General features: G+C 41.1%; 1 protein-coding gene across 1 annotated transcript; it reads left to right on the top strand.

Annotated features, from left to right (window-relative positions):
- Positions 1 to 8,744: 8,744 nt before the first annotated feature.
- On the top strand, positions 8,745 to 12,376 carry nptx1l (neuronal pentraxin 1 like). Its single transcript, XM_026356790.1, has 5 exons — positions 8,745 to 9,232; positions 9,485 to 9,692; positions 10,286 to 10,530; positions 10,620 to 10,799; positions 11,210 to 12,376. The coding sequence occupies exons 1-5, from the start codon at positions 8,789 to 8,791 to the stop codon at positions 11,429 to 11,431; spliced, it is 1,299 nt and encodes a 432-aa protein (XP_026212575.1). The 5' UTR covers positions 8,745 to 8,788; the 3' UTR covers positions 11,432 to 12,376.
- Positions 12,377 to 13,963: the final 1,587 nt, after the last annotated feature.

Below are 13,963 nucleotides of genomic sequence, written 5' to 3'. Positions count from 1 at the left end.
TTGTCCCAAAGTTTCAGCCACCGAGGACGATGGGAGCACTCGAACAGACAATATACTGTATATTCTCCTACAGATTTAGATTTCCAAACTGTGCTCAGACTTCTCACTTGTGAACAGACAGATGTCTCAGAGGTTAGTGAGAGAAAAGAAAGAAAGAAAGCCTGTGTGAGAAGTGAGAAGTCTTCAGAGAACACAGGGCTTTATGCTGTGATTGATTTTAAAGTAGGTAGGTAGCTAACTGGATCCACTGCTTATGAAAAGTCCTTCTTCATCACGAATCTGCAGTTGCATCAGTTATATTTATATTTTAGAGGTGAATTCCTTCTAAAGTTACATTTTCTTATAATATTTTTATAAAGGAAACATTAATGCACCAACCAAATGCTAAATTTCTTAACGTACTTTGAGCCTGAATTAAGACTCAGGAAAGGTTTTCATTGTAAACAATCAGATAGTAACACAAACTCCATCACCATCACACGCCTTCTACAGATATTACCATAATCCTGCCGTGCCAAAAACAATTTGCACACCTCATTACACTGTGCCTGTGAAAACATGCTTGCAAACATCTTAAAACAATAACCTCCCGTGATTTATGAGACTAAAACAATGAAAATTAATTGATTGTTTTCTACAGTTTGAAGTTAATGTATCGGAGCAGAAAGCTAAAAAGACATGACTAATGAGCAAAGGGAGGGCTAAGTGCTAATGTTCCAAAATTAGTCAGCACACGTACAATAAAGACATTTACCACTGTTCTTCATAAATGTAAAGTTGAAATGTGCCACTGAATTCTTTTTTTGTTTGTTTGTTTCCAGCATTTCTCCTTATATAAGTGATATTAGTAAAAACATGCTTATTAAAAAAGCAGGTAGGTAAACAGGGCTGAATCCAGCATCTGAGACATTACAAATAACAAACTAAAATGAGTGCTGTCATTTCTTTGCCCTCAGTCAGACTGAGGCAGCGTTCAGGTGACTGAACCACGACATCAAACCAAAACACACACACACACACACACACACACACACACACACACATCAGTCAGTGAGGTGCGCTCAGCTACCTCTGAAATCACTTCCCACGTGAGAGGAAACTCGTATTTGCTCGTTTAGAAGAGAACGGTTTTGACAACGCCAATTTAAAGTCACCAATGAACCTAACATGCATGTGTTTGGAGGTGGGAGGAAACCGGAGTACCCGAAGAGAACCTATGGTACTTTGTGATATTGCATTGACAAGATCGAGACACACATGAAGACAGCAACATCAGTCTTTAACCTTTGCCCCTTTAATCAGTGGTTTAAATCAAAACTTTTGCAATATTTAGCCTCTAATATATAAAATACAACAAAAAACACATGGAGACCTACTGTGAGGCCTGAGGAGAGGTAGAACTCAGCTGTGTAGACAGGAGTTTGGCTTTGGCAGAACACAGAATACCTGACAGGATGTTAAGTGGGAAGGTGGAAGCGTAGACTCATCTGTGGACACATTTCCTCAACACCTGTTTAAAGACAATGAACACAAAAAATTAAAAGAAAAAGCAAATAGGAGGAACAAATGAAAAATTCAACAACAACAGGAATCCTATATTTAGAATCAAGGGATGGAGGTGGTGGGGTTCAGTTTTATTATTGATGTTGCTGTGCGAGTGGGGCCATCTGGTTCACGTCTGAGAGACGCTTGGTCACGGAAAGTGTGTGTGGTGATAGTGGTTTTCACTGGGGAGTGGTCACTGCATTAACAAGACAGAATAGAGATAAAATGACTCTCCAGACTGTTTTTGAAGGAAAATACTCCAGTATCACATTTAAATCTGGGCAGACACGCAACAGAACAGTAAAAGAATAAAAGAGCGAGACTGAGGAGTAGAGAAATAAAAAGTGATGCAGTTCTCTGAGCTCTGCGTCTCCACAGAGAGCGCTGGTGTACAGAAATATTTGCCTCCACTTTCTGACACGATTTTATGATTCCACACAGATATGAGGCTGACTCTTCTCTGCCAGATATTCAGAGAGATCCTTCATGTGGAGGCTGTGATTCTCCTTTTTTCCCCCCTCTAAACACACACAACTGAATTCTTAGAGCAAAGATGTGGGAGAGGCTGTGAAGCACTGATTTGTGCATCCTCTTTGCACCATTTATTAACAGGCGAGCAATCGGCACAATCTACAAGCAGCAACTACAACTTTGTGTGCTGGTTGAACACAAATTTCTGATCTTTGCTGTTCCAATGACTGCACTGAGCTTCAGTAGCAGAGTGAATTCTACTTTCTTTATGTTTTTTTCTTGAAAAGTCACATTATCCCACATTACATCATAGTAATATCCCTATGTTTGGATGTACTGTGATTCACTTCAAGGCCAGACAGTCTGGAAGCTTTTAATGCACAAAGTACTTATGGATTAATTAAATGCAGTCATGTCTCATCCATATGTGACCTGAGTCTGACCTTCTTGCAGGAGGGAATAAAGAGCATCTGCTGGTTTTAGATAATCTGGATTTGACATTAAGTAATCTGCAACATTTTCTAGATTCTGGTGAAAGTGTTTTTTATTTTTTTTTATAAGCTACCAATTCAGCCTGTTATCCCCATATAGTAGATAATATGTGCAAGGTTCAGCTGGAAGAGAACACACGTGTATTTAGAAGTTAGAAACTGTGCAAAGGTTTTAGCAGTTTTGTTTTAATGGATGGCAATGCTGCTCTGTAATTTAATCCACCGTATTAGATGCTACTGTATGCACTGCCATGAAATTGTTTTGAGTTTGATTAAAACATAGAAGTTGATAACTAAATTATGTTTGTGCACTAAGACCATGTGCTGCAATATTAGAACTGGCTCTCAGCCCTATGTGTGGTACTACTTGATCCAAATTAGTATTGTTTTAAAGATGTATTAAATGTGTAAACGGCACATGATAAAGCTGCAGCGTTTCACTGAACCTTTAAAGATTCCTTTTACATTAGTAATTGCTGATGATCAGTAAAACAGGCAGGAATCTTCTCTACTAACACAAGTGTGGGTGGGTTGAAATCTTAATAAGTTACTGACTTGCATAACTTTTTCTTCTGCTACCTTTACTTTTTTCAGTCTTGCAAGGCATGATCCAGCATGATGTCTTCAGTCTCTCCTGCAGAGAAAAGGTGTCAGACAGAGGCCTTGAGCAAGTCAGTCATTTTCCTTTTGTGTGGCTGAGCAGGAGTACATCCCTTCATTAGACTTCATCTCTTGACAGCACTTCATGCTTCCACAGCTTCTTAGACAGCTGAGTGGTGCACAAGCATGAGGATCCCACCTACACACTGCTCATGCCTGAGCACATGCCACAAACATATAGAATAAACATTTTTAAATAAACTGTGTTCACATGCAGATCAGTTAAATAATGTTACTTTTACAAAACAAGGTAAAAATATAGTAGTAGAGAAGCAGATAATTCAGGGGTGAGTATACTAAGTTTCCTTTATATGAATCATATTTTATTACATTTACATACATAATTTGTACATTATGCTGAACCTTCACTTGTCAATTTGCATGTAAAACTGAAAAACTACTGTGGATTAAAGTCTATAAATCATTCATGCAGTATGGTGCTTTTGTAGTAAGGTTGTGTTCAATTGGATTTAGGGGGTGTTTTAATAATAACTCACACCTGGGATTAATCAAGCCCTATTTGGCAAACTGCTGTAAAAATCATCACACAATCTGTTACTGGAAGCAAGTTGGTAAAGCATCAACCAACAGTTTGAATTAAAGTGAGCATGATGCCTTTAACAGAGCTGATGGAATCAGAGTTAGAAATTACAAGGCCTTCACAAGGCTACTTGTGATGGGAACCTGAGACTGTCTGATGCCTAATTCATAATGTAACGTCCCTTCAGGTGCTTGCATCCATCTCAAAACAAAAGCTAAAACAATAGGAATAGTATTTTGGATATTTTTGAGCTTTAACTTTTCCACTAAAGCAGAACGAAGTCAAACTAAAGTCAGATTGTTATTTTAAGCAAAGAGGAGCTTTCCCAGTGTCAAATCAAGGGGGCAGTTCATGTCACTCTAACATGCTTTGTAGAGAATTGATGAGATTAGACCTGTGATGACGCTATAAGGCCACTTCATCAAGCTCAATCAAACAGCAAAGAGACTTCATCACAGATACAAAATGTGTTAAAGAATGCAAGACTCCAGTCAGCAGAAGTACTGCCGGTCTCAGAGGATGAGTAGCAATCTCTAAAACACGTCTCAGGAAAGGAAACAAGGTCAAATGCTTAGGGTGGGCTGAGATATACCAGTATGCCACACTGCAGCACTGGAGACGAAAAAAAAAAAAAAAAGTACTTGCGGATGAATTTAAGTTTGACATTTATGGCAGTAACACAGTGAGACAGAAAAGAGAGAGAGCTGCATCAAATAGACAGTGAAAGATGGTGGAAATATTCAACCGTGGAGGTATTTTACATACTGTAGAGTTTCCAGACAGCTGCACCCTGTGAGACCAAAGGCGATATAAGGCAATAAGGAAAGATTAACATTAATGCAGAAATTGTATTTGGTGGAGACTTTGGTGGTGAGCCTGTCAAATAGGAAGTATAGAAAAGAAGATTTTAAAAACCAGCCAGGGGCCAAATCCCACCAGAGCCTTGATGGGGTCCTGACACTGAAGAGTGAAGCTGCGATGGGGCATAACCAGAAAGAGACAACGTAGGTAAGGTGGTTTTCAATTGTTCTACAACAGCGATGATGATTGGATGACACATGATGGTGCACACCTGGTGAAATGAATTATATAAAACAAATTAAGAGGAGCCTTAAAGTAATGATTCAAAGATTTTTGTGCTTGAACCTTCGTTAGTGCTCCATTATCCGGAGACATGCTACACCCTCTGGTTTGCATCGTGTGGAGAAGGATTCATGCTGCAGCAGGATGATGACTTCAAATACAACTCAGAGCTTTGAAGAAACAAACTGAAGATCTAAAAAGAGTTGAAGACTTTCCTCCAACGTCACCTAATCAAAACCCTATTAAGCGACTACAGTATGACACATCATGCCAGGATAACATAGATCACAAGGTTTTGCACAAACAAGTGGAGACTAAACAAGCTCGAGTGCAATAAAGTCAATAAAGAAACACATTCTGAAATGTCTGTGTAGATTTTTCAAAGATTCAACTTTTCACTCAAGTTGTTCGGTTGATTTCTAAAGTAAATGTTGTAATTGTTGAACAACAATAAACGCCACTGAGGGAAAGTAACATTTACATTCAAGCACCCAGCCAGCATAAAGAGAGAAAGAAAATTATTAAAGCTATAAAAGGAGATCATTTAAAAAGTCCAAACATGCACAAGAGAGCAGAGGCAATCAGTGCTGGTATGAGTACATTACAAGAAGCAAGTAGCAGATCATAAAGCTTTTCAAGAACATGCAAGTGTGGTACAGTTTGCATGCAGCAGATCCATAGGAATTCAATGACGCCTGAACGAAAGCAGTAAACGTAGACATGCTGTATCCAGTCGTCATCTACTGCGTCATAGGATGAAAAGAAAACACCAAAATACCAGTTACACATTGCTGAGTTTCCTTATTTTCTTCTGTGGGAAGAAAAACAGTCACGTCAGCACAGAAAATGATCCCGATGTCAAATGATGCATCGTGTCAATTTCAGATGATCGCTCAGCTGATGTGGAAGGAAAAATAATTAAATCACCATCTTTAATAAAACATAAGGAAAGCAATCATCAACAGTATGAAAAATTCCATCTGCCGACCATGAGGGAAATAACTCAAAAAAACAAGCAACGAGGAAAACTGCATTTGTCTTAATTAGCCTCTCTGGGCTATTATTTGCACTGTGCTGGCAACTGCCTGACATTTCCCTCGCTCTAACCAGCCACTGCATATTGAAGTTCCAAAATGGCAGCTGTCTTCCTCCTCTTGCTGTGGCTGTATCAGCTTTATTGACCAGGTGCATTTGTACATGTAACAAAATGAGTTTGCATGGTGTCTGCATAAACATCCTGCTGCTTCCGTTTTCTTATATTTGATGTTTATGCCGGTTGGATAGTGTAGTGGAAACATCGCCGCTTTAATGGAGGAGGCCGGAGTTCAAAAATAAAACCTTATCACCAACCAACCAACATTATTACATTATAAAGTGGTTTGATCAACAGTGACTTATATTTACTGTCATGATAATTCAGTTCTTTGGGTTATAACAGATAATACAAACAGCATATAGTGGTTTAGGTTGGAGGACTTGTTGACCCAGTGCTAATGTCAACAGACATTATGCAAACTGCTCTTTGATATAAAATAATTCAAAAGACAAATGAGATATTTCCTGCTAACAGGAGGAAGGGGCCAACATGTGAAATTACAACTATTGATCTCTGGTGCATTTTTGGATTATTAGGAGAGTGTGAGCGCCACAACAGGTGGACAGCGGCCTCATGGCACAGCTCCAACACAACTAAGCGTAGGCCTGTAATCAGAGCTACTGGCAGCTGTTTGTGCTCTCTCTCTGGTGTTGCAGATTGTTTTGCTGCCATGTCTAGCACGATAACTTGAAGAGCAAATAATCATTTCATCCAGACCCTATTGTTATTTCATGCACAACATTATGAATTCATCAGCTGCTGTTTTTTTTTTTTTTTTTTAAATTACAGCATACCGCTGTTCCAGTGGAAATGTTAATTTAAGAGCTGAAGAATGATACAAAACAATAGTGTGCTTTGACTCTTTTTCAGCAGGGATTTATCTGCCTGTAGGAGGATAGGAGAGGAACGGAGAGGTGATGGGAAGACATACAGTTTGTTTCTGAGGAGCGCAGAGGAGTGAAGGTTTTTCTACTTTAAGCATATGGCAGTGAGAGTTGTTTGTGTGGGAAGCACTGAATAATGAATTCATAATGAGAGCCAGACTTTGGACATTTTACAATGCTCTGTTGGTCCTGCAGGGTAGAAGGCACCTAGATGTTTCTGCCTGATTATACAGCACATACAGCAGCACAAACTCAATCCAAACAAGAACGGAGAATCCTGAAACCACATTTTCGTTGCTCGTCTTTCTTGCCCATTAAGCATTTCAACATTAGAGCAGGAATGATTGATGTTTTGAAAGGTGGTGTTCAGTAGATGTTCATTGCAAAGAGTGGGAACACACTGGTTTATAATGTGTATTTACATGAGCAACACAAATTTACCAGACGGTCGTAGTGTTGGAGAGAAAAAGTTGTTTACTCACATTTCTTGGCTCTGACTGGACTGAAGTGCACAGCTTCATGTTGCATAACGAGTTTCAGGTTCAGCCTCTAAAAAAGTGTCTGTCGCCTTCTTTGTGTCGATCCTTGACTTGTATTGTTGTGCTTTACTTCATTCATGCCTCTACCGGTAGCAACAAATCCCAGCAGTTACGTCACCTTCAATCCACTTTTTCTTTATGACTTTCATTCCACGCTAAAAGGTTTGAAACCATTTTCTCTCACACCTGAAAGCTTCATTTTTGTGTTTCATAATATCGAAACACACTCTTTCAACTTTGGATTAAGTACAATCACTAAACCTCTCTCCCTTTTCATCCCTCTTAGATCTTGTTGCATCACTTAAACAATAATCCGCAGAAAAGGTTCAGAGGATGATAAATAAACAATATCTAAATGCTGGAAGGTTATGTCACACACTGTATATTTGCACAGTAACACAGTATATTGCAGCAGTTCTTGGGTGATGCTCTTGATATGTTGTGACAACAATTTAATAATTCAGTTTGATATCTGGTCTGCCAAAGGCACCTGCAGCTGTAAACGGTTTGGCTTCCGAGGCCTGGAATAGATGGCAGTAATTTTAACCTTAGTCTCTCATGCTGTGCACTCCTCCACGTCCAGCTTTCCAAAGGAATCAATTTTAATCAGAGTTCCGATATGTTTTCATTACTTATTCAAAATGTTTTCATTTCATTTTCAACATTGACTGAATAAATAACAGCCAAGTAGGTAAAGCAAAAAAATAATGATGTTGTCCTTCCTGAATAATAGATGAGGTAAACTGCTTGTGGAAAGATTAGTATTTTAGAAATAGAATTACTGAGATGATTATAACAGTGATTTGGAGAGAAGAACACATCACTGCAACAGTGGATCTGTGGGAATAAGCTGTGTGTGTGTGTGTGTGTTTGGAGACATGTGGTGGGTTTGAACTAGCTGAGCTCTGTAGACTGAATTTCCATCCCATTACTGTGTGTGCACCAACAGCATTATCCACACAACAAGTCTCAGTTGAGCTGAACTAAAGGAAAAGTGCTGGACAGGTGCAGCTCTGCTCTCCGGGATGCTGTGATGCTGTCGGCTCTGTCCTTGGTGCTGAATCTGCGGAGCCACATATTCCTGCAACTTCTGATCTGCCGCCACCTTCAATGCGTGCGCGACTTTTCAATGCGCGCAAAAACCAAAGCAGCTGGCACTACACCACACAGTCGACCCCCTCACAAACCAGACGAATAACACACAGCGAGAAATGACAAACAGTTGAAGTGGTGAAAGATTAAACGTGGGAGCCTGAAAGCTAAATGGGTTTCATCTCCTGAATATGACGCTGCTTGTGGAGCCGATCACACAGGGGCAGCGCGATTCCCTCCCCTCCGGTCGTGATGCAGTGAACCTGCTCTGCGCAGAACCAGGCTGGTGTATAAAAGCGGCAGCACTTCCACAGACGGAGTACAACAACAAGAGGACACAAGCGCGAAGTCACTGCGGCTCATCCCGGTCCAGCACAGACGCCAACATGCAGACCCCAAAGACCGGAATCTGTTGGAGACTTTTTCTATTTTCCTGCCTGTTTTTGGAGAGTTCCTCTCAAGACTTTGGCGGACAGACGCAGTTCATTTGCACGTCCGTACCCAAGGATATGGACATATGCGCAGCCACTTTGCAGAATAGTGTGCCAGGAGAGGACTTGAAGACCACCGTTATGCAGCTGCGGGAGACGGTTTTGCAGCAGAAAGAGACGATCATGAACCAAAAAGAGACGATCAGAGAACTGACCTCCAAGTTGGCTCGGTGTGAGAGCCAGAGCGGCATCGAGCCCGGGGACGCGCGGCCCGGGGGCAGGAGGAAAGAAGCTGGGACCAAAAACACAATGGGGGATGTGTCGAGGGGCCCCGCTGACACTTTGACGCAACTATCACAGACTTTACAGTCGCTGAAGCAGAGACTAGAAAACCTGGAGGTAGGCTGCTGCAGAAGATCTGTCGCCCAAACCACAAGTACTTTAGTAGAATAATAATAATAATAATAATAATAATAATAATAATAATAATAATAATTGGTGATTTGGGTTTGTGGTTGCTAATTTTAATTAAATCACTTGTGAAAAATCTCGTTAGATAAAAATTAAGTCGCTCGTCTGGTTAGTCCTTCAAAATAAAAGCATCCACAACACTCTGCATTGAGCTAAATAAAATCTTTTCCTCCCTGTCAGCAATTTAGCAGAAGTAATAACTCGGTGCAGGCGAACAGCCTCAAAGACCTGCTCCAAAGTAAAATCGACGACTTGGAGAAGCAGGTACTGTCCCGAGTGAACAGCATCGAGGAGGGAAAACCCGGACTCCGGAATGAGACGGAGCAGCGTGGACGAGTGGAGTCCACCCTCACCTCTCTACACCAGAGGATCACCGACCTGGAGAAAGGTGGGTGTGCAGAGAGCATGGACGTCTGCAGGGGAAAGTAAATGAGATCTAAGGTGTGGTGGGTAGTTTAAAGATGGAGGGGATGATATCACATCTGCACAGGAGTAAATGACTTCAAAAGAAAACAAGTCGCTCTTTTTGCATGTCCAGTTAATAACCACAGGCTGTAACGACCCCATCAGTCTATGTTATGTTGCACACAAAGCTGCAGCAGTTTCCTGTTAGATTTCATCCAGACTAAACATTTTGAACCACGCAGTGAACGACCCTCAATTTGGCTCTGCACCATTTGATAATGTGTGCGCCCCCGGTGTGGAACTGCTCTGGTGCCATGCAGCAAACCGCTAACATGGTAGTGAACTCGAGAGGTGTGGAGGGAGAGGAAAGCAAGAGATGAAGGTCGAGCACGTCACTACTCCTCCTCTGGTGGATTTATTATGCCCAGATTAAAGCAAATCTGGAGCGTCACGAGTGTGGATTTGTTGTGTAACGTCTAATTCCTGCGTAAATCCCCAGGATGTGTGAGTCAGGAGTGACACAGTGAGTTCTGCAAAGTGTCTCAAGCCGAGTGTTTTCTATTTTATTCCTCACAGGTCAAAGAGAAAACAGGCCCCTGGATAAATTCCAGCTCACATTCCCACTGAGAACCAACTACATGTACGCAAAAGTGAAGAAGAGTTTGCCGGAGATGTACGCGCTCACCGTGTGCATGTGGCTCAAGTCCAACGCGTCTCCTGGAGTGGGCACCCCGTTCTCTTACGCAGTCCCTGGTCAAGCCAACGAGCTGGTCCTCATAGAGTGGGGAAACAACCCGATGGAAATCCTAATAAATGACAAGGTAAGACTGAAACACGGTGGAAGATGTGGTTCTGTTGTTTCTGTGCAGCGAAGATTCATTTTATTCCTCCGTGTTTGGAACAATCCAAGGTCGCAAAGCTGCCGTTTCTCATCAACGATGGAAAGTGGCATCACATCTGTGTGACCTGGACCACTCGTGATGGTGTTTGGGAAGCTTTCCAAGATGGTGTCAAGAGAGGGAGTGGAGAAAATCTGGCTCCATATCACCCTATCAAACCACAGGGACTCCTCATCCTTGGTCAAGAGCAGGTAAACAACACACACACTGTAGGGTTCAAATTTCCATCAACTAAAGAAACGTTCAGCACAATAAAAGGCAAAATAATCCACCCACCAAGTAAGATTTACCAGCAGGAGATAGTTACAGAGCTTAGCTAACAAGCTGGAAAAGTACATTTCTATTTCATTGTGACTTAAAAGACAGAATTCAATTTTATGATCCATCCTTTGCTGTAATTCACCATAATACGTTTAATAATGTGATTAGATGTTTAACTGGAACTTATCAGGAATCCCACCGGACTGAAGATGCATATCCCTTATTCAATTTAATCAGTCAAAAAAAAATCCAGATAATCCAAGAGACAATTTTGTTCTATGAAGCAGCCTAAGGGAAAAATCATATCATCCTTGATTAAACCCATTTGTCTTTACCACAGGACACGCTCGGAGGAGGATTTGACGCCACACAGGCCTTCGTTGGAGACCTGGCAAATTTTCACATCTGGGATCGGAAACTATCCGTAGGAGAGATTTATAATCTAGCGACTTGCAGCAGCAAAGCACAAGTGGGCAACGTTTTTGCATGGATGGAGACCAGCCTTGATATTTATGGAGGTGCCTCCAAGTGGACATTCGAAGCTTGTCGCCAGCTCAACTGAACTGCAAAGAGGAGAAGACCCATGAATTTGTTAAAGCCACTGTTGTCACAGCATCTGTCAGCTTATATGAAAGGAGTTGGTTTCAATGAATAGCGTCTGGATTTGTTATAGATATTTGAAAACATAATTTGTGGACAACTACCCAGATTGTGATGTGGGGCAGCTCACTGAGGCATCGTGTGCTGCTGAAATGCAGATCAGGTCCACTTGTGGTGTCGTCTGAAAAAAGCAGCTTAGCCCACTGCAGAAGTCACAGAGTGCTCTCGGAGACCAAAATGACAGGCCGGCATCAAAAGTACAGTAGGAGGTCATGTAGTAGATTTTAGTGAACAGATGTCACGCAGTTCAACAAAGTGATTTCTTAAAACGTCTTTTCTGTCTCGACTGCCAGGGATTTTCACTGTGAAAATGGACAAAGTGGACTTCTTTGAAAGCAACGTATTCTTCGGGAGGTCATGAAATAGATGGCATTGTTTCTCTCTCACTCCGCTTTCTCTACCACCACCTGCTTGACGTGATTTTGTGTAAAGAATGACCTATTTATTGCCAACATCTGAGCCTGAGTGCCTTGGGCTGTTGAAAAAAAAAAATCTCAGCACATTCAGCTATGATTTGCAGAGTGTTTGTGTTTATTTTCTGTAAATTAATTTCAAAGGAGGCGTTTCTTGTTACACACTGAACGAGGCCGGATCAGATTGTTCGTTGTAAAATGCAATTCACAGATGACAATGGCGCATTTTGCAGATGTTTGTATTTCAATGGAATGAATGTTCTCTGTATAGTAACAGCATGTCTTAACTACTGTAAATGCTGCGTCAGCATCTATGATCTTTGCTTTTACCTTTCTACCTTTAGGTTCAGATTTTATACTGTATTGTTAAATGCTTAAAGCATGGCAACACTGACAGATGATAAAAGTTCTAGTTTTTGTAATAAATTGTGATACTTGAAGAATCATATACAGGTGTAAACAGATTTATTTACCCTCACAATGTTGAAGATTTGAATCTTTGCACACTCCCTGCTTACGCGTCCTACCACCCAACAGCACCCCTGCTACCAAGGACTTTTCCAGCTACCATACTAACAGCAGAGAGTTCTTTGAAACCATCAATGCTTGAGCCAGAGTAACTCAGAACGAGACAAGCGGCCTGTGTAAGACCGACAATGAGGCCAAGTTTGACACAATTTCAAAGCTGAAACAAGACAACGTTCTGCATTTTTGCTAGTAAAAGATAAAGTGATGATAAGTAACAATAACCTTTCAGCAGAAAAAGCTTTTTATGATAGTAAGAATTATGATTAAGCACAGTGTAACAACAACACAAAACTTATGGCTGTGATCTAGCTCAGGACAGCTTAGCTTTCAGTCAATAGATGGTTTTAATCCCAATCACCACTTATTTCTTTTTTAGTCTTTGTGATTCCAGTTACTAGCTTTAATAAAACAGCTTCTTGAACGCCAACTTGCAAGCTTGGAGCCAATAAATTTATAACTTAATGGGACTTAAAACTACTTTATTTTTCTCCATACTTCACTGAGAAAACCTGACTCAGATGCTGTGGAGCTTGAAAGTTTGTCCATTTGCCACTTTAAATATCTGTATCAACAAAAACAAACAAAAACAACAATATGACCTAAAACATGATCATCTTCCAAGACTTTTCTGAAGAGGAGTTGTTGATGGTCACTGGAATAGAAAAGGTTTGGATTCCACCAGTCGACTGTCAGGCCAATGTTAAACCCCTCCCAGTAGTGGAGAAAGAATAGTTAGGGAAAGGGAAATTTTCTACAATAAATACATGACGAAGTGTAATTTGGTCCTATTCATTGAATAGGTTTCATCTAGCTTCAGATTATGTTTTCTCATAGAAATACTTTAGGTGATGTAAATGAACTGTGCATTGCAACTGTAAGAGAGACACCTTCATGAGGGATTTGAACTGAGCCATTTTTCCTTGAGAAACAATCTTTTTTTGGCAAAGAATTGATCTATTGTGTACACGGACTGCATGTACACACATTAAGTTGTAAACACATACCTACTGCTTTCAACAAAAGGTTGGTGTTGAGGTCGTGCATCTCAATCTATAAAGTTTCCCTGCAAATGAATCATAACTGACACTGCTCACATTAGAGGATTCAGGGTCTGAAGGTCTTCCCTTTGTTGTTTGTGGGGTCACCTGGTCCCATCACAGTCCGGTCATATGTCCCACAAATTGGTTTCCATTCTCTTCACGTCAATAGACTTCTCCCCAGACACCAGACCAACTTCAGCTCATACCAATGGCACAGCAATTACAGACAGCTCCTGTGACACATCTGGGGTTGGATTTCAGGGCGAATTCCTTCTGCGGAGAACGAAAAGTCACTCACAATCACAGGAACAACACACACACACACACACACACACACACACACACACACACACACGGTCTCTTGCTGAGTGGCCACCGGAGGCTTTGTTAGAACTCAACTCTCACTCCCTTATCCACATCTACCTGCTCCTGTTGACCTACAGACCACATTTG

The sequence above is a fragment of the Anabas testudineus genome, chromosome 8 (genome assembly GCF_900324465.2).
Source record: "Anabas testudineus chromosome 8, fAnaTes1.2, whole genome shotgun sequence".
In the NCBI taxonomy this organism is placed as follows: Eukaryota; Metazoa; Chordata; class Actinopteri; order Anabantiformes; family Anabantidae; genus Anabas; species Anabas testudineus.
This window is presented reverse-complemented; position numbering and strand designations above follow the sequence as displayed.